We start from the raw sequence: 22,676 nt of genomic DNA, 5'->3' as shown, positions 1-22,676 counted from the left end.
TTTTGAGACACCCAGTCTAAAACACTGATGGATCCAATATCTTTCTATTTCAGAAGATTTAGGAGAAGTCTGGTTGGCCTGCCTGACTAAAATCCTCTCATGCACACCTTCTCGATGGTGAGCCCTGTTACATCACTTAGGTGGCAACGAATGTGTAGAGTGGTTCTCTTCAAGATGCATGGTCAGCGTGAAGAGGTTTTGGTTTTTTTGGTTTTTTTTTTTTTTTTAGGAGCATTAGCAACTAAGGCCATATTGCTCCGGGATATGCGGTGGTCATTCCCTGACCTTTCCGCATCCTCCGTATTTGGTGGTGACGGGCTCGAACCCCGGTCTAATCAAGAAGCGTGTTCTACGCACTGCCGCTCCTTCCCACCTGGCTACGGAGGCGCCACACGTGAAGAGGAATAGACCAAAACCTCCAGCACATAACAGCACGATGAAACAAATGGCCCTCAGTTCCCAGCGGCTTTCACTCCCTCTCTTACGGCAGGGAAAGCATCAGAGTGGAAGCAGAGGGTGCTTAGAATCTCTGAGTATGACGAGGCTGCCATGCACGGAAACTGAACGTGGCCTGTTACAACGTAACATCGCTCATCGGTGAAGACAGAATATTAGAGCTGGAAAAGGAATTAGAAAATGTGAATTTGAATATTGGTTTGGCTAGTACAAGAAAAAGAAATTAATCACTCATAAGTTTATCAAGTGGAAAACTGCTGTACACCAATGGAAGCAGTGAAAGGAGTGAAGGTAGAGTTGGCTTTCTGGTCCATAAAGATATATAAAAAACAACATTTTGGAATTCAAAAGTATCCTTTAGAAATCCTGAGTAGTAGTCTTGACACCCTTGGTGATGTCAAGACTACTACTACTCAGGATTTCTAAAGGATATAATGATTTATGCACCAACTTCGAGCCATGATGATAAAGAGGTTGAAGAAATGTACTCCGAAATTGAGAGTCTTCTAGATGAACAGAAAACTCACTACACTATCATTATGGGGCACTTCAATGCTAAGGTTGGAAAGAGACAAAACAGTGCAGAAAAGGGAACTATAGGAAATTTTGGAATTTGTGAAAGAAATGAAAGAGTTGAAAGACTTGAAGAAATGAAAGAGTTGAAAAATGTCAGTAATGAACAATTTTTTCAAGAAAAGGGTGGACATGGAAGAGCTCAAATGGATTAACAACTAATGAAATCAACTTCATCCTCACTAACAGCAGATATATTGTGAATGATGTTACTTTATTGAACAAGGGAAATGTTGGAAGTGATCACAGCATGTTAAGATGCACACTTGATATAGATATAAGAAAAGAAAGGAAAAAACTGACTCGAGTAAATAATACAAAGGTCTTTGAGATAACAGAAGAGGAGAAAAAGCAGTATGCACTGGAACTTAAGAACAAGTTTGAGCTTCTGCACACTGCTCAGAACCATGATATCAATGAGGAATATCACAACTTTCTGAAAGTGATAAAGCCCAAGAAACGTATACGTAAAAAGAAATCCAAATAAGAAAAAATTAGTCAAGAAATACTTGTCATGATGAACCGAAGACAACAAAAGAAGAGCAAAAAAAACACCGACAAGGAGAAAATTGAGTATACTGAGTTATGCAAAGCCATTAGAAAGAGACTCAGAGAGGACATAAGAAAATTTAACACAAGAAAAGTAGAACAAACATTAATGGAAAACAAAGGATTTAAATCAACAGCCATGAGCAGTCATACAGAAAGACAAATGATACTGAAACAAGAATAGTGATGGTTTACTTATAAATAGCAGAGAAGGCATAATTCAAATAGCAGAAGACTACTATAGAGAATTATATAAGGAGCGAGGGAATGATGCCAGCAGTGGGGAAGATGGATTGCAAATTAGTAACACCTACAATATACCTGATATCCTTCCTGATGAGGTAGAACATGCGTTGAAGAAAATGAAGAATCAGAAAGCCCCGGGGAAAGATGAAGTTACTCTAGAATTGTTAAAATTTGGAGGAAGAGACATAGCTCAAAAACTGTCCAGACTGTTCACAAAATGCACTAGAAAAGGTGTGATGCCTAAGGCGTGGAATAATGCAATCAAAATTTTGCTGCATAAGAAAGGAGATAATTCAGAAATTGGAAATTATAGACCAGTTAGCTTGTTATCCCAAATCCACAAGTTGTTCACAATGCTAAGTAGAAACAGATTAGAAAGAATACTTGATGAGAATCAGCTGAAAGAGCAAGCTGGCTTTAGGATGGGATTTTCAATGGTGTATCACCTTCACGTAATGTCACAGCTAATTGAGAAAGCAAATGAATATAAAACACCATTATGCCTGGCATTTATGGATTATGAAAAGGCATATGACTCTATACAGCATAAGGCAATGTTTCGGGCACTGGAAAGACAAGGCATAGATACCAGATATATTATGATTTTGAAGAAAATATATGTGAATGCTACCTCCTTTATTAGACTAGACAAAGATGTAGTCAATTTAAAATTGAGAAAGGAGTTTGACAAGGAGAGACAATATCTCTGAAGTTTTTCACTGCTGCGCTTGAGGAAACTTTCAGTACATTAGACTGGTTGCAGAAAGGAGTCAATGTGAATGGAGAGTACCTAAACCATTTACGATTTGCAGATGACATTGTGGTCATAAGCCACGATCTTAAAGAATTAGCAGAAAAACTTAATCAGTTATGCAGAGTTAGTAAGGATTTTGGACTAAAGATGAATATGGCTAAAACAAAAGTAAAAATGAACAAGTATGCCACAGAAAGAGATATAATGATTGAAGGAGCAGTAATTGAAAAGGTGGAATCATATACTTATCTGGGACAAGTCATTAGCTGTAATAATAATGATAAATGGCTGGAAGTCAAGAGAAGTATAAATTTTGGATGGATAGCATTCAGGAAATATAGTCACATACTGAGGAGCAATATCCCAGTTTGTCTGAAACGTAAAATAATGAACCAATGTATACTCCCCATCATGACTTATGGAAGTGAAATTGGGCACTCACCAAAAGAATTTAAGAGAAGCTGAGAACTACACAGCGAAGAATGGAAAGAATTATATTGGGAATCAGACTTTTGGATAAGAAATGAAACACATGGATTAGGCAGTAAACTCAAGTAAAGGACATTCTTATGAAAACTAAAGAACTGAAATGGTCTTGGGCAGGACACATAGCTCAAAGACATGATGACAGATGGATTAAGAAAATAACAGAATGGTACCCGAGAGGAGCTAGAAGAAAACTTCTTGATATCCGTGGACCCTACTTTGTTCCATATGAGCTTGTGAACCAAACTCCAAGGTTTTTTGTTGCCTTCCATTTTTACCAGGGCACGCCAGGAACTTTGTTTGGTATGATAAATTTTGTTCGTTTATTCTTTTTGGATTGAATTGTATTTTTCCTTGTACTGTACTTCTGTTTGCGGTGGGTCTCTTCGTCATTTTCTTTATAACTTTGTTCTTGCGCGCTGGAGAGAGGAGCAGAGATCTGTAAATTTTTAACGCACGAATAATCACTGCTGATCAATGGCAGATCCAGAAAAAAATGACTGGAGTGGCTCCATTTTGTGCTCTTGAAATTCGATCACATTAGCATTAGTGTTGCCAACTGTAGTCAGTTGAAAATTGCTGATCACAATGCAAAAATAGATAAAATCCTATGTTAACAATGAAAAAAAAAAAGGAAAATATTTTGTGGCTAAAGGGAATTAAACGATTGTATATTTTCCAAAAAATTACAGGGAGGCACTTGCCCGGTGTCCCTATCCTGATCTGACACTGCTGCTGATAATCAGATCAAGTGTGTTGCTCCCTCTTTTTTCCACTCTAACATGCTGCTGTTGAAAACAATTATCCAATAAATCCACAAAAGCCTTGCTAGTGTGTGAGTGACCAACCCACATGTTCCAGTCTATATCTGGGAAGCTAAAACCGCTAATTATAAGACACTCTGATTTACTGATTCACTCTATTTCTCTGTATAATTATTCATTGTACTCATCAGAGTCATTGGGCCTCTGATGAGTACAATGAGGGTAGGAATGACATCAGAGTCTTTCCTACCCTCACTTTTGCTTTCCCAGTGTTTATGTCGCACCAAACTGAATTAACATTGCATCCATCTTTGTCAACTCTGTGCACATCCTTAGATTTTGTTTCTTAACTAACAGCATAACCACTCATCCCTTCCTATGCTGTCTATCCTTTCTGTACATATTGTACTCCCTAAATTCCAATTCTGGAACAATTATATCTGAGTGGCAGCATGTCTCTGATATCCCAACAATATCTGCTTTGGATGTCTTAACCAGCACTTTATATTCATCAAATTTATATTCATATTCATCATATTCATCAAATTTATAATCGTAGCATTGGTGTCCATGCTAGTATACATGCATCTGTTCTTATTCTTAGTTACCCTAACATGGCCCATGTATTTACTTGTTTCAAGAACCCCCCCCCCACCCTTGCAGTTCATGAAATCCCCAGAATCTGGCTTTTTGGGCTGCTGCTCATTTCAATAGAAGCAGTGCAAAATCATTTACACCTCTGCCTGCTGCTACTGTTAATCTATTAGTCTGTGAACTCCCCCAATTCTAGCAGTTTTCCAACCCGCCTAACATTGCCTCGATAGCATGAGCAAATATTCTTGCAACACTTCTATTTAAGTGTATCCCATCCCTGCAGAAGCAGTTTGACCTGTTATCAAGCATAGACCACACTAAGAAAAATTCTACCCCTTGAACCCTGCACAATCTCTTCAGGGCCGAATTGATTGACAAGTCTCTCATCATATACCCCCCTCCTATCGTGTCTGGGCAGATTGCAGATACTTTCAAATTTAACCCTAACTTGCAACTTTTGTTTCAGCTTAGTAAATCTTAGTAAATCCATAGTCTCCTATGCTTAGTGTCATTAGTGCCAACGTTTACAACAAAATCGCCTTTTGTGCCATTAAAAGACGATATCTGCTCTACAATCATAAACCTTTGTCCCTGGCAGACATACCCTGGTCCTATTCCACCTATTCGTTTTGCACTATATATATCCCGTTTCCCTGACAGTTGAGTCACCAACAATAACTAGCTCCTGTAGGACCAGCGCATTCTGCCCTGAAGGTTGCTGCTGTGTTGCCTGGTGCATAAGAATGTGCTCTGGCATTGAGTTGGGCAGCTGAGAACTTAATGCCCTCCCTCCATTTAATTTCTTTGAGTGCATCCACTTGACTCTTCAAGCTCTCATGGACACCTATCAGAATGCTGAGTTGGCTCCTAATTTCTTGACATTCTCTGCACCTAGCAATTTATTTCGCAAATACCCAACAACTGCTAATCTGATACAGTTGAAGAAAGCAAGAGCTGAAGTTTATCATATACAATGAATGAATATAAAAGAGGAATGGTCCTGATATACCTCCTCTATAAACAGAACCACACTACACATTGTGACAGTTTTGACTAGTGAGAAGAATTAATGGTTAATATTTTCTTATAACTAATCTAATACAGGTAACCTCATATAACACGGTAGTTTGGTCCCTACAAAATCTTGTTTAATTTGAAGCTGTGTTAGATGAGACTATGAACCAGTACAAAAAGGGGGGTTATGTTCCAGAAGCTAACAAAAAAAAAAAAACAATTTTTTACATATATATATATATATAATTATCGATACTTAATTTTTATAATAGTAAATAGTAATAATTGATTACACTAATAGAAAAGACCAACCAATAAACCAGAAACTGCAAATTGTTTTTATTGTTTTATGGTAGTGACCTCCAGAAATGTGCTTTAGAAAAATACCATGAAAGTGATAACAACTAGCGAGTCAACAGTGGGATTCACAAAAGGAATGGAAATGTCGAAAATTAAATCTAACATAATAGCAAGGTTTTCCTAGCACAAAAGCTCAAAAATACCATGTTATGCAAGATTTCTCGCAGTTCTCAAACTATGTTGTAGAAGTACCATGTTATACGGGGTTTTGCCTGTATTCTTAAACGGAAAGAAATTCTTAATCCATCCACTTAATTGCCAATTCGTTAGTAAAATATTTCAAATCCTCAGCTGTAACTGCATATGAGCCAACCTTTTAGTCATGTAAAGTTCATTTAGAAAAATAAAATCTGAATTTTAATACTACATGCCAGCTTCCATATAATGTACCCCTGTACCATGGCCGAATTAATAGTGCACTTGCACAATCAAAGAATAGTGCTGCTGGTCCTGATGGAGTTTATTTATGCCATGTTATACCATTTGAATCTGCTCTTTAAAACTGTATAATATAATCTTTGATGAAGGTTACTAACATACTAGCAGGTGTCATTCTATTGTATTGGCATTCCCAAAACCAGGAAAGGATCATTCTGATCCAACAAATTACTGATCTGTTCCCGTAACTAGCTGTTTAGTTAAAAAATTTTAAAAATAATTAATTCTCTGTTGACATGGTTCTTAGAGGCTGGAAACATTCTAAGTTGAAATCAATATTATTTTTAAAGAACCAGATCAGCACTCAACCGCGTGGATAAAGCTGAAGGAAACATTTGAAATACAGGAAAGAACAATTAGTGATCATATGTCTTGACATCAAAAAATCGACCCAACCTGGCAATTTGGTGTTCTTCAGGATCTCTGTGAATCCTGTATTTGAGGTCATTTTCCAAAATTTATATGGAACTTTTTGAGCAATAGATCCTTTCAGGTATTTTTTTAACCCTGCTCTCTCCCATACATTTGTACAAGAAGAAGGAATCACCCAAGGCTCTGTGCTTAGTGCCACACTCTTCTTCATCAGGATCACTTCAATTACCAAATGTATTCCTGACACAGTCAAAACATACTTGTATGCTGATGATCTTGCAATCTCATGCTACTCTCACAACATGCATCTAATTGAAGGATAGGAAAGGATTTTAATACTAGCACATAGCATTTTAATACTATTAACAAGCTTGCCCAGTGGGAAAAAACTAACTGTTATCAATTTTGAAAAGCAAAAAGCAACAGCAATTCATTTTTGCCATAAATGGAATTTATATTTCAATTTCAATTTTCTCTGCTGTCATCCAGTTACTTTTCAACATAGTATTAGATTTTGTTGACTAATTTTGAATAAAAAATTAAGTTTTTTGGAGCATATTAAGCATATTTTTACAACCTGTCTAAGGAAACTAAATCTACTTATGGTAATTTTTGCTATGTGATGGTGTGCAGATTGGTACATGCAGCTACACCTATATCGTTCATTAATTAGATCTAGATTAGACTAGGTATCTCCTGTATATGCCTAAACCAGATAGAGTATATTAAAATGGCTTGACCCTATACATAACAATGCCCTTTGAAATGCACTAGGAGCTTTTCATACATCGCCAGTTTGGAGTCTCTATATGAACCATCCCTGTTCCTTCTTCAGCACGCTCTGCTATTAAATTGTGCACCTAAAATCAATGTTTCCCACATCATCCTATATGGCATTATCTTTTAACACCAAAATGGGATAATCTGTGTTAAAATAAATCTTTACAGAATAAACCATGTGACATTAGTTTACAATGTTTAAACACAGGTTTGGGACTAATTATGAATAACATAATTCCAGATGACACTATGGCAAGAACCCTTTTCAATATGTTGATAAATATTTCCAACATTGGGGAAAGAATGCACTTTCAAATTTTAACATTAAGCAAATCCGTGTGGCTCACTCTTGAATTATCCTATTTTCCCCAAATTTACACCGGCGTTTCCAAGACACAGTAATGTTAGTGCAACTGTAGTTGGCGCCTCCGTAGCCAGGTGGGAAGAAGCAGCAGTGCGTAGCACATGATTCTTGATTAAACCGGGGTTCGAGCCCGTCACCACCAGATACGGAGGATGCGGAAAGGTCAGGGAATGACCACCGCATATTCCCGGAGCAATATGGCCTTAGTTGCTAATGCTCCTAAAAAAAAAACCAAATAACAATAGCAACTGTAGTTCTACCAAATATTACAGTATCTCAGCAGCTTCCTTTGGAGCATAGCACTTAGTCTTGATAGCTACTGCTCATGATCATTTTTAATCTGGAACAGTTTATTTCTTTTGTTGCCAGATTTTTCTGCCAAGAATGTGTCTCATAATATCAGACATCGAGATACCTTACAAACCCATCATACAGTTTTCCATTAAGGCGAAATGGCTCTTCATTTGGCAGGAGAACAAAAGGATTAAATTGTTCAGACCAAGGGCTATACTAGATGAGCGCTTGAAGCGTGGCATCAGCGACGCCTTCCAACACCCAGTTTTACAGGAAGCAGAGGATAAAGAGGGCATGTAAATTGAGAGACAATTCGAACGCCACGTAGGACGACTTAAGCTGGTGTAAAACACCTGCCAATGCCTTCGGATGCATTACAAGTGCATACGCCTTGCTGTTTGCATAGCCTGAGGAGACATTCTCCACGTGCATGGGGTGGTTGGCCTTAATTGGTTTGTTTATTATACTTTGGGGAAGGCGATGTTTGACACAGAGGAGTTTATTTGTGAGGTGGAAAGGAGGCCTCCCTTGTAAAACACTTCATTAAAAGACTACTCCAACAAAGAAATAATGACAAAGTGTTGTTTGAAATTGGAAAAGAAATGTTTCTGAACTGGGATGAACTATGTAATGATGAGAAGAATCAGAAAGCTGAGTTCTGAGCCTTGTATTTATTGTAAATATTACTTCTATTTTATTACTGTTTCATTAGTTAACGAAATACAAGTTTGTTCACTTGGAGAGACAATTTATTGGTAGATTCTGGGTTATCTGGGTACGGAATCATGAATGTACACAATTTAAGTTAATAAAGAACCTTATTATTATTAAATAAGATGAAAACAGTAATCGGGAAAATTCCTGAAGAATATCCACTGGAACAGTACAACTAATGTCGGCATTAGTTGTACAAATGAGAATCATGTGTGGTCTCAGGTCTTCTTCCAAAACGAATTTTGAAAACCTTTCTTTTCAAACATAACTTTGGTGTCTTTCTTTTTTGAAAAGTATTGCAAAAGCAATGAAAGCATGCAGTAAGCTGCAAAGTGCAGAGTCGCTGCTATAATGATACAAGGAAAAAAAAAAAAAAAAAAATATATATATATATATATATAATAATAAAATAATGCACGTAACTGTATCTTGGCATAAAAAACATGACTGAAAGAGTTACAATGATTGTTTTTGAAAATCGAAAAGATCGTACTTCCTTTCTTCAATGTGTATGGCATCTACTAACACAAAATTGAGGAAATTTATCTATTGGAAGCCACACTGGAAATGGGAAAAACTGGTGTAAAACTGATAACACTGCAATATGTATTTGATAAAAAAAAAAAAAAAAAAAAAAATTACTTTATTGTAATTGTTTTTAGGAATCAATATTGGTACAGCACCTTTTCTGGATGTATATTTGATCTCATGACAAAATTTGCGCTACAAATTTCAAAAGCTGATGTCTTCTCATGAAAATTTGTAAAATCAAACAACAGTAATCCTTTATTGCATGAAAAGTACTCTGTTACAGTGTGGGTAGTGGAGAATGTTTTCTGCTTCAAAATGGTGGAAAGTATTTGTCAATATTCCATCTGGAAATTATGTCGAGTGCTGAAAAGACAGGAATGTCGTTTTTTTCTGAACAGTCCTGTGCGGTAAAATAAAACAGGATGTTACCCTTTATGTTACTGAAAGTAATTCTGCAAGACAAATACCTTAATCTCCAAATAAGAATAGCAGATGGAAATAAAATAATTTTACAAACAAAGAAAACAACATTTCAGAAATATTTCAGTTAGTGGGAGTTGGCCTGTCGGCACAGCACATAAAGCATTGATACAAACATCTGTATTGATTTCTGCATCACGGTATCAAATTTTTCATTTTTTTCACTAATTATCATTAGAAGTTCATCAAAACTCTGTATCAACATTCTGTAAAATAAAAAAAAAAAAAAAATTTCTTGGGAGACTTCGTGTGTGTTTCCAACGTAATATATATATTTTTTAACCTATTTGAATTTGCTGGATGAATCCACCATTGTTGTTTTCTCTTTCTACTTGCAATCAACACTACATAAATACACAATACAGCCATCTTGAGACTGGGAATAGAAAAAGTGAGTCTCTGGTAATATTCAGTGAAATGTTAGAAGCGTCCCGTCTAGTTTGAAATGATCTGACGTTAGGAGTGCTATGCGTAGTTTGCTGTTTTGGAGGCGTTCACGATGCCAGCTTACGGTGGTGCTTCAAGCGCTTGTCTAGTATAGTCCTTAGAATGATCAAAAGCAGTGGCTATCAAGCTTAAGAGGGAATAGGAAGATGTCATACTTGCTAGATTGTGGATTGGACATACTTATCTAATTCATAGTTACTTACTACTCACACAGGATAATCCTCCACTATACAGTAACTGTCAAACTGAACTCACAGTAAAACACCTTAGCATCAAACGCCCATTATTCTTAAGAGAATGATGAATAGCTTTCTCTTCCTATCAACTTTCTTTACAGCAGCTCCTTGGAGACCGATGAGATATTAATGATCTTTTTACTTTCTTGAAAGTGATAAACAGATACCATCTGATCGCAATTCACCTGTTTAATAAACCAAAGCTATACCAACTAAAACTGTAATAGGTGCATTAGGCCTTAATAGCCTTTGCACCAATAAATCAAACAAACAGCCTGACTATTGTTGAAGGTTCAGGCAGAGGATTTGGTTGCCACAGAATGAGTGGATTTCACTGAAATTCGGCCCACTTGACACAAGTGACACCTAAATATCATAGTTATACAGATACTCTTCAAAAATTATTTATGCACTTTTTTTTATTCTAAGCAAAGATGTGTATAATAATATCATTACCATTCTGGTTTTGAAACATACAGTTCAAGCTATGCATATTAAGATATCAGAGCATTCTAAATTTTTAACAAGTGTTGCTAAAATTAATTTATCAATATATTATTACATGGTTGTTTTTCTTTGATATCTAATTTTGTAATATTTCTTTTTTTCTTTTGCAGAATCTTTCATTCTGTATTTTGGAGGCTGATATTGTTGGAATTTAATGTGTAATTTTCACATATACAAAGGAATTATTTCATAGTATTTAAGACAGTATATTTCTTTGAATAAACATGTACTACCTCATATGACTCTACTATGCACATGGGAATTAATGTTTATTTGTGAAAAAAGTAAATTACTTAAATTTAATGAGGCAATCTAGTATGCAGTGGTAATGACATTTGTTTAGAAGCTGATATTTAAATTACTTATAGGACAAACAGAGCTTTCAACTGAGGACTGGAATACATCTACAAGATTTATCCCCTAGCTGTATGAAGGAAGTAATGTCAGATTTTTTGGAGGCTGGTACGGATTACCAAAGACTGGAAAAGTTTTCTGTTGAACCTCTTTCAGGTTCGCATTATGCTGGTGGTAAGATGGGGCTTCATGTTTAAGCAGAATTGATTTTTGAATATTTGTCGTAAGGCTTATAATACTTTTCTTTTGATTAAGATTAAATGAGAGTGTTTAAAAATGAATGAAACTACACAATTATTTAGTATCTGAGACATATTTAAACTTGTAAATGGTTTATTTTTTAGAGTATGATATGGTGTATGTTTTTTTTCGAAATGCTCCGCCAATTTCTAAAATGTGTTGGCCCCGGTTTGTTTCTCTCTCTTTTTTTTTTTTTTAGTGATGTGTTCTGAGAGATATAGATGAGAGTAATTCTAAATATTGTTAAAATATCACATAGAATCTTTTAAGCAAGTTCTTCAGACTGAAAAATCCACACACACACACACACACACACACACACACACACACACACACACACACACACACACACACACACACACACACACACACAGTTATTTACCTATATTTAGGAGCCTCTTTGAGTTCCCTTTTCAAGACTGAAAGATGTTGTTACTGCTGCATTGTGAAATGATGACAGCTTTAGTCTTTCAACAATGAATTTATTTAGTATTTATTTTTTTAAAATTTAGACCATGTTTAAGTGCCAGAAATCACACTGGGCTGTTGGGAACTGTAGGAAAGTGTTGTGGTACTGCCAGTTCCTCCTTTGCTAGATTGCTGCATGTATTTCCCTAGTCATCACTTTTAAAGAGTAGTTTACTATATGGGTTAATTTCTTTAAGAGAGATAACTACAAATGAATGCACTGTTGCACCATGATTATTACCTTTATTTCCAGTATAGTGTTCCAAAACCCTTATTAGTCCCTTTGAAACATGAACCACTTGCCTTTGTAGTTTGGGTGTCAGGAATGTAAGAAATAGGTGATGTCATATGAGAACAACTGTTTCCTGATTGGTCAAGTAGTGAAGCTCAGCAACCCTGCCATCCCTCTAAAGATCAGTTCTCTTGTAAATTATATATATATACAGTAAAATCCTGTTGTTGTGAATACAGTTTTAACAAAATTTTCACTATTACAAAAATATTTCTAGGTCCAGCTAATTTCCCTTATTTTTAGCACTTTAGAATTCTCATTTGAACAAAATAATTTTGGTGAAAAATTCAATACGATGTTAATGTTTTTGAAAAATTATATTGGCATTTTGTAGCCCAGATTGTAAATATAGATGATGGGAGCATTCACTTGAAGAAAAATATGGTAAAAGATTTCAATATTACACCCTTTCACTTTATGCATTTTTGAATAAATCATATGCTCCTTCTCTCCCCCCCCCCACACACACTTTGTAGCATGCAACTGGTACAGCGTTTCACAAAATTACTACCAAGATTCAATTTTGTGTTAGTTGAACCTGCACATTTTTTATCGCACTTTTAATTCCCATATTAATACTGGTAAAAAAGTTTCAGCATTAAAATTGATGTATTATTTACAAGAAATAACAGTACATTTTATTTACTATACCATTATTTCTGAATGTCTGGTGTATTATTATGAATAAAATGTTTTCAGGGAACTTTCAGAAAAAAAAAAAAAAAAAAAAATATATATATATATATATATATATATATATATTTGTAGTACGCTTGTTTCTTCATTTTATTTACAGGAAACTCTCGGTTTATGAACGAGTTCCATTCCAAGACTTTGTTTGTTATACATTTTGTTCATTATGTGTATCTTGCATTTCTGAACTTTTACTATACATATTGTATACGTTAGCAGTCATTTTAAAGCATTAAAACCATGTACTAAACATCGAATGGTCTATACAGTATGTTTTATTATAATGTATGTATGCGTTTTGGTTTATCGTATACGATAAGTAACGTAAAATAAGAAAAGAATTAAAAAAAAACAAGATATCGTACTTTTTAATTTTAATTAAGAACATAGAGTTGTAAAATAGAAATAAATAAAACAAGTACAGTACTAACATAATATATGTACTGTACATGTGTATTCAACTTTTACTCATCAATATCTTCATCAGAGTTCAACATTCTATGCAGGGTAGCATGTAAACCAATGTTTTTTTACTGGCTAAATCAGTTTTATTAACCAAGAACAGTTCAGTATAATTATCTTATAATAATTTTCTCAAAATTATTGTAATAAAGACATTTTTTAAAAGTTTATTTATATAAATCTTACAATCATGTTCACTATGCGTTTCGCATTTTGTTTTATAAGGAACTCTAACTATTGGCAACTTTAAGAAATTTTGAATTAATTGTGACGTTTGTTATAGAGAATGTTCGTAAATCGAGAGTTGCGTGTATTTATTATTGATTTTAATGGTTGATATTTAGATGAAAGGAAGAAGAGTTACTACTTACATCTACTGCATTAAAAAGGTGCAGTAAGAGAGGCTGGAAAGGAATTAAACAAAATCCTTAGCCATAATTATGATATCATTCTTGGATTCAGGGGAGGTCCTCACAGACAGGCGATGTGTGAATCTATTCTCTGTTCATATGGAGGACAAAGGGTGACACAAGTAATTACAGACCTGTTAGTTTACCCTCTGTTGCAGAAAAAATAATGGATTCACTGGTTGAAGAAGCAATGCAGGATCATCTAGACAAGACTGCAGTTATAGTTCAGACACAGCATGGGTTTCTTAAGTGGCAATCTTGTCAGACCAATTTGATTGGGTACTATGATGTGGTTGCAAAGGAACTGGATGCAAAAAATAATTTTTAGTATTAGTTAGTATTAGTATTAGTAATGGCCACATGGTGCAAAGAAGCCTATGGCTTATGCAGCACCAGCCAAAAAAATAATAATAAATAATAAAAAAAATAATAATAAAATAAAATAACAAAAAATACGTACAATAAAATAAGAATAAAAACAAATTAATAATAATAAGAAGAAAATTAAAAAAATAATAATAAAAATTAATAAGAGAAAAGGAAATGGACAACCTATACATTTCCCTCCTCCCTTAGGTAATTATCCAGCTGACCTTTAAATTTCCCCAGACTGTCAGCCTCTACCACCCATGTAGGTAACTTATTCCAATAATTTATACCTCGCTGGTTAAAATAAAACTTCCTGCAATCCAGTCTAAACAACTCTCCCGTAACTTGAAATTATGGCCCCTGGTCCTAGAACCATTTATAACTGTGAAAATTTCGTCCTTATACATTTTGCTTATGCCTCTCAGAGCCTTAAACACCTCAATCAAGTCTCCTCTAAGGTGCCTAGTTTCCAAGCTCTGCAACCCACAATTTGAAGTCTTTCCTCATATTATTATTAGCCATATGGTGCAAGGAAGCCTGAGGCTTATTCTGCACCAGCCAAAAAAATTCCCAAGTTATCCTGAGAGAGAGAGAGAGAGAGAGAGAGAGAAGTAAAACGTAATCACCAATAAAGAGAAGAATGAGGATATCCAGCTCAGGACCCTGGCTGTGCCAAGCCAGTATTCACCAGATAACTACTCTACCAATCTTCACATCGTCTGCAAATTGAGACATCATGCCCTCTATCATTTATATCATTTATGAAAATCAAATACAACAATGGTCCTAATACTGATTCTTGGGGAACCACACTTCTTACATCAACCCAATCTGAGGAATAACCATTTATCACAACCCTCTGACTCCTGCCCTGAAGCCACCCTGCTATCCATCTAAGGATTTTCCCTGTGATTCCAACCTGTTACAGATTATAAACTAACCGCTTATGTGGGACTGAGTCAAATGCTTTGCTGAAATCTAAATAAACAACTTCGAAATTATTCCCTCTGTCCAGCTCTTGAATGACCCTGTGAAAATAGCTAACCAGATTAGTTAAACATGATTTTCCCTTTACAAAACCATGCTGAGTATCCTTCAGAATTCCATTTCTATCTAAGTGATCCTGAATTCCACCCTTGATCATAGTCTCGATGATTTTCCCTACTACTGAAGTTAGACTAACTGGCCGGTAATTTCCCACTTCACTTTAGAACTGCCCTTATGTATTGGAGATACATTGGCACTTTTCCAATCCAACAGAATCACTTTTTTTTTTTATTATTATTATTTTTTTTGTAGTTGTTGCTGCATCGGCTTCTGTGGCCATAGTGCACCTCCCAAGGTTTTTGCAGTACTTTGATCCAAGCCCAAGGCGGGATTCAAACCCGCGACCTTTGGGTTGCCAGGCAGGCACTTTACCCACCCAGCTAGCCCGGTCGGCACAGAATCACTTCACAGCTGGGTTAGCATGATTGCAACACCAGGGTTCCTGCCCACCCACCGACGATAGGCCAACAAGCCTTGGGTGGTGATGGTGCCCACTGAGAATAAGTAACAAATAGTTTCTCTATTAGTGAAGCGTTACTTATTCGAGGTAGTGCAATACATGGTAACTCATTGTGAAGGTAGTCACAATATGAGATACAATTAAATTAATGCCTTTACACTACGAATGTAGTTCATTTTTATGAGAAAACTATAGTGTGTTTACACTGATATTTTATAATAAATATGTTACATATGTAAATATGTAACATATGGGTGGGCATTCTAGATAAACAAATTGCATGCACAAGGTTTATCTAGCATGATCACACTAAAATATAAGCTTGTTTTACAACAGTAAAGCAAGCTTTTGTTATGTATCTTAGTATTTGTTACGTATTACCACATAACTTGCATCTCTCTTGTCCCATTGGATGAATAAATATCACTAGGAGCAAAATTATTTTAATGTAAGGAAAGATATGCATTCAAAGCTTCTGTGATTAATGTTTTAAAGGTATACCCTAATTCAATTGTATTCACTCTCTGTGCGATATCTACCAAGTTATGTAGCACCCTAAGCTATTGAAATTTCCTTTTCTGAAATTATAACTCATTCCTTTGCCTTTAACTCAGTGGTTTTCAACTGGGGTGCTGTAAAAACATTCCAGGAGTGCCACGTAATTTGGGTTTAAGTTACTTAAACTTATTTTTTTTATAATTTATTTCATTATAAAAAGGTGTATGGCATCTTTTTAATTATGTGGTGATCTATAATTGATGTTTATTTAGTACCTCTATATAAAGAATAAACTTATTATATATATATATATCCAATAATTCAAAGCAAAATAAAATAAAATAAATTAAACATAAGCCAGTAGTATGGCAAAACTGTAGAGCGAAAATTAACATAAAAATAATGTAAAATGAAATAAACCAACAGGGAAGGGGAAGTAAAGGTAATAAGACAAACAGTAGCCTAAAATACCCTATATAATTTAGATCCAATTTCCTTTAAATAAAAATCCCCTTTAAATCCAATTAATAAAGCTGATATAAAATTTAAAATAATGCCAATTATATGATAATTTAGCGGTACCCCCTCGTAATGTACCAGTTCCGAAAAACGTGAAATATCACCAAAAAGGAGTTAAAAGAACTACTAAGAGAAAACAAAATATCAAAATAATAGACTGACCATCGTGCCCCATATCAACAGAGGACCACGAGGCTATTAATGGTCATGGAACCGCTGCATTTCAATCGCTATATAATCCTCGCAAAGGCAAAAAGATCGAAGAACCAAACCACCCATTCCTCCTCCGATCGATCCACAAATGCAGAGGATTTGCACGGCTGTAGTCCTTATGCAGCGAGAAATATTTTATTTTATTTTGAATTATTGGTTATATCTGGGCATCATGTGGGGGATGTGCATTTTGCTGCCTGTAATTATATTTTTCTTATTTTATGTTATTGCATCTTAACTTTTAAGCCATTATTTAAATATATATATATATGGCAATTACATCTGTAAGGACGCTATGATAGCTGAGAGTAACAGTGAGAGCTTCGTATACTGGTGTTTGGCTAGAAACTTGATGAACAAGTGAGGCCTGTGAGCTCTTAAAGAAAATGGCAACACCGCCTCCTCTTTGGCCAACTCTAGAAGTAAACGCTGATTTATACCCAGCTGGAGTACAAGATGTAAAAAATTCTTGGTCTTTATCAAGCCAGGTTTCTGTGACACAGAGAATATTGATATCACTAGCAAGCAGAATTTGATTATGGTATCCAGTTTGTTGTGGAGGCTTCTAACATTCTGGTACAAGACTCTGATTATGCAAGTTTTGTGGATCTTTTTAAGACAGGTGTCTCTAGTATTTTTATTCAAGGCAGGCTTTTGAGTTTGTTGATTTGTGACCCACGTTGGGATGAGCATTCCTGAACTGTTATTCATTGGTGTTTGAAGGCTGATGGTACCAATTTGATGATGCTGCTGTTTGTCACCACTGGTATAATTTTGAATTATGCTGCGCACATTTTGAGAAATTGCCCGGAATGTGGGGCATTCATGCTTGTTCCCGTGCAGTGTTGATTGCTATTAAGGAGGGTGAATTAGTTGAGGTTGTTGATGGGGGCTCTTTTTTTCTCAGAAAATGGTCTGATATACCTTGGGGCCAGGAGGCTGAATCTATAACCTTTTGATAGACAGCGGGAGAATACATTATTAGGAAATTATTCTTCTACAAAAAACCAAGAGCAGTAATTTCCCGGGTTATGACCTCTTAGTGGTTGAAATAATCAAAAACTAACAGAAATAGCACCTAACAAATTAATAGACTTTAATACAACCACTGCCCGATAGAAAGAATATTCCAAAAAATATGGAAAAAATGCCCTACTCCCTGTACTAGGGAAAATATATGAAAGATGAATATAGAACAAATTATCTCAATACAGTAAACCCCCGCTATTCGCGGTATCTGTATTCGCGGTTTCGCGTATTCGCGATCGCCGATTTAATATAAAATGAAACCTAAAAAATGTGAATTTTAAAGCGGCGTAAATATTTTCCACCATAAAAAAACATGGGCGTAGCTAAAATTATCTTTCCCGGTCAAAACAGAGCTCAGTGGGTGGGGGATGAGGGGTGACAAAATCGCGAGCGTGGATGTTTCTCGCTAATCCTTGTTCAATATGTGTTATGCGCTTGTTATGGAAGGTTTCGTCGTTTGCTTTTAATTTATACGCTTATAAACTGAATAAATTTATCAATTTATAAATTGATATGCTTACAAAAGTGATAAATCTACCGTTTTGCAGTGTAAAACAGACTTTCGAGTGTGTTAACGGAAGAAAGTGACTTTATTGTGGACAAGTTCTTTCTAACCCCTACAAAAATATGACTACGAATAACAAGAGAAATGTGAAAATATCAAAGAAGGTGATGACATTAGTGAATAAAATTGAGTTATTAGATAAAATTTCTAATGGTGAAAGTGTCTCCTCAGTTGCAAAACATTATAAAATCAATGAGTCAACGGTACAATCAATCAAGAAATCGGAAGAAAACATCCGCCGTAGTGTCCGTGAAAACGCACTAATTGCTTCAAAAATTTGCTCTGTAACTCCTGATGTTAAATTAGAAAAAATGGAAAAAGCGATCACGCACATGTCTGACGACTACTGTGCAAGATGGTGGGGGCAGTGTTATGGTGTGTGGAATGTTTTCTTGCCACACGTTGGGTCCATTGATACCCATAGATTCACGTCTGAATGCCACATCGTACCTAAACATTGTTGCTGACCAAGTGCATCCGTTCATGTTGACAGTTAGAAGTTTTTGAGTTCGATAGAAGACCGAACTCAAAATAAAATTCCGTTAAGTTCACTCATCATTCGCGAAAAGCCAAAACTCCTTTATCAACACTTTAGCGAAACTGGTGATAGCACTGGCGGGATAGGTTTTTCAGCTGGCAAAGACGCTGGTTTGAAAGATTTGTTTGAAATTTCTAATAAATATTACATTTAATATTAAATTGTTTCTTATTTTCATTTCGATGCCATATGCTTGCATTTCACTATGTACTGTCTATGTACATAGTCATATTATGAAGGTACATATAATACATACATAGACAAAATTTTAGACTAGTTTTTCTTATATACTTTGGAACGGAACCCCTTTATTACTATGGGAGCCATAACTCAGTATTCGCGTTTTCGGTATTCGTGGCATTTCTCAGGAACGTAACCCCCGCGAATAGCGGGGGTTTACTGTACTACAGAGAAGCAGGATTACATTCTAAAAATCAGTATGGTTTTAAGCAGGGCAACTCTATGGAGGACACCATGCACCACCTAGAGACAACAGTCAAAAACACACAGGATAAGTATATGTTGGCAATTTCTATATATACTTTGCTGGGGCATCTGACTCACTCTGGTGGCCTAGTGTTCTCAGGAGACTCTGCCAGACAAATGCCCCACAAAAACTCTATAATTTAATTGAGAGCTACCTTAAACACAGAAGTGTCGCAGTACGCACAAGGTTCCAGTAATTGACACACCCTGTGAATAATGGTGCCTGCAGGAGGCAATCCTTGGCCCTTTCTTCTGGAACATTGTTCTGGATGAATTTCTGGCCTTGCATATTTGCCTGGTGGAAAACCTAGCCTTTGCAGATGACTTGATTTTCCTGGTAAAAGGTAACACGGCAAAAATCAAATGCCTCCCTCTTGAAGCTGCAGGAGTGGGCACAAATGCACATGCTCAAACTGTCACCTGTCAAAACCAAAGAAATACTTCTAAAAGGCAATTTAAACATAAGAAGACCTCCACAAATTAGCATTAGCACATTAAAATAACTAGGAGTTGTCTTTGACTCAAAATTAACTTTTTATCCCCATTGCCTACTTGGCAAAGAAAGTGAGAAATTATGCTGGCATGAATGCCAGGATCTTTTTTTTTTTTTTTTTTGGGCAGACTGGGGGCTCAAAAGGTGGACCCTGGCAGTCATATACTGTGCAATATTCCTACTTGCTATTACCTACGGAGCCGGTGCATGATTTTCCCGCTCAGCTATAGTATGATATAGGAATAAATTAGAATCAATACAAAGGACAATTCTTCTCACAGTTACCAGAGTATATTGGACAGTAAGCATACCTCCACTGCAGGTGCTGGCTAGTGCTCACCCATTTAGCTGGAAGTGTCCAATAGAGGCTTGTATTATAGACTTAAAAAGGGTGCATCCACAGAATTTCTGGGGATAGTCCTTGACACTGACAACACCATCAAGGCTGAAAGAAAGAAAATACCCATAAAACTCCATGAGCTATGGCAAACAAATTAGGAGCAGGAAACCAGAGGTCTAGCTACCAAAGGGTTTCTCCCACAGATGGCAATGGTTAGCCCAAAGCCACCAAAGTGGTATACCCCTCAACTATTCACAACATTTATACTGACAAGTCATGGCTTCCTAAAGGTGAAACTAACCTCCTTAGGGCTGACTGATGGCCCAAACTGTACCTGTGGCGAGAGTGAAGACTGGGCACACATTCTTTATGAATGTATAATTTATGACATACCATGAACCCAATTAATAGCAGAAATTTTCCCCCTACCCAGGGGACAAGAACACTTATTTATAATAGAAGAAAATAATTATAAAGCTTTCACAAGCTTCATGCAAAAAGCATATGAAATCCAAAGAAATATCCAGAGATGAGCCTTCCAGCCCCCACAGCAAAACATTAATCTATAGCCAAAGAAAGACGGTGTGTGAAAGATTTATTAAGTGGGCTGGACTCTGAATGATAGAGAGAAATCGGAATTATGGTAAAAGGGAATGAATGGATCAGTGAAATGGGAAGGGGTGTTTTTTTTTTTTTTTTTTTTTTGCTGATTCTGTATAAGCTTGCTTTCTTTCATCATGTGCCTCTATTAATGCTAATGCTAGTTTTGGTGAAAGAGGGTAGTCCAGCAAAGGGGGGAGGAAGAGAGAGAGAGAGAGAGAATGAATGAATGAGGGTTATGGTAAGTGGGAGTGACTGAAGGAATAAATATTGGCTGTATGAACACATATAATAACAACTCACCTTAGTTTATTTTAATGCTAACAACCAGTGGTGAGCTGTGAATATTTTAACAATGGGCTTGCAGTTTTGCTGACTGCGGCTTCCGCCAGAAACGCTTCCCATGCTCACGCTACTAGTCTGCATCTGTGCTGAGTACTCACTAGTAGTGTGATCAGAGCGCATCATGCATTTTTCGTGACTGGTATGATACTTGAGTCAGCCTGGTCACCCCCCCCCCCCCCGTTTACAATGATATCTGGATACAATAGTATCTCGAGTTCTAACTTTTTAGAATTTTTTGAATAGTATGACGTCACAATCATACTTCCCGAAGTAAGTATGATTGCAACAATCATGCTGCAGGAAGTATGTTTTCAACAATACGAGTATTTGTCGTATTACTAGGACAATACAAGTATTTGTCATATGACTGCAACAATACAAATATTTTGTTAACAATTTATTTTTTCATCTCGCATTTTAGTAACATTCCATTGATAGGTGCCCCTAACAGCTGCGTATGTCATTTCAACTACAAGATTGGTACTTCAATCGACGCTGTTTTCTAGAGACATTTAGATACATTGCAATTGCAAGTATACATCTCTTATTTTAGTTTTCCTAAATCCATCGTATCTCGTCTTCTAGAAATTATGAAAATTTGTAAATGCTCACTAAAATATTTACAATACAAAAGGTATTTTATTTTGTAATCAATATTCAAATCAAAATACCTAAAAGAAACACTAAGGATTCACATAAAACCATCTACTGTGGGTGCTCGGCATATGCGCCACTTTTTTATTCTTTTTTTTTTTTTTTTTTAACAATTAGGGAAATATAATGTATACATTTTTTTTCGTGATAAAATTTTAATATTGCAAATAAAAAATAACATGAAATATTTCCCATATCACAAATTTTTCCTTTTTCAAATTTTTCCTTCAAATTCTTTCCACTTCAACATGCTCTCAATTTTAGCTTCATAATTTCCTTCAGAATTTTTCAAATTAGCAATAGCATTGATAGTTAGAATAATTAATTTATTTGCTTTTACTATAGTGATGTTGTGACTTTGTAAAGCTTTTGAAAGGTAAGAGAGCTCCTGCAGGATGTTGATCATTAGTGCTAAATCATTAAGAAATTCCAGATTGAAAAGTCGGTTTAATAATTGAGAATATTTAACTTCTGATTCAAAATGTTTGCACAAAGCACGATAATTCCTCCATCCCACAATTGCCGTACACAAGGTACAAGCTGCCCATCGTGGCCCGAACACACAACTGATCTTTATAGTTTCCTCATAAAGTTATTTAGCAATAATCTTTAATTTGCCCTGGTTTTTTGGAGATTGGTCTT

General features: G+C 35.8%; 1 protein-coding gene across 1 annotated transcript in view; it reads left to right on the top strand.

Moving 5' to 3' along the window:
- The window catches only part of Grip163 (gamma-tubulin complex component 6), a 916,232-nt gene that overhangs the window by 302,105 nt on the left and 591,451 nt on the right, over positions 1–22,676 (top strand). The window contains exon 12 of the mRNA XM_090384619.1: positions 11,328–11,487. Within this exon, the coding sequence (XP_090240745.1) occupies positions 11,328–11,487 (160 nt within the window). The remainder of the gene's footprint in view (positions 1–11,327; positions 11,488–22,676) is intronic.

This window comes from Mastigoproctus giganteus, chromosome 11 (genome assembly GCF_048544385.1).
Source record: "Mastigoproctus giganteus isolate SK-2022 chromosome 11, ASM4854438v1, whole genome shotgun sequence".
In the NCBI taxonomy this organism is placed as follows: Eukaryota; Metazoa; Arthropoda; class Arachnida; order Uropygi; family Thelyphonidae; genus Mastigoproctus; species Mastigoproctus giganteus.
The sequence above is the reverse complement of the archived record's forward strand: the minus strand, read 5'-3'. Positions and strand labels throughout refer to the sequence as shown.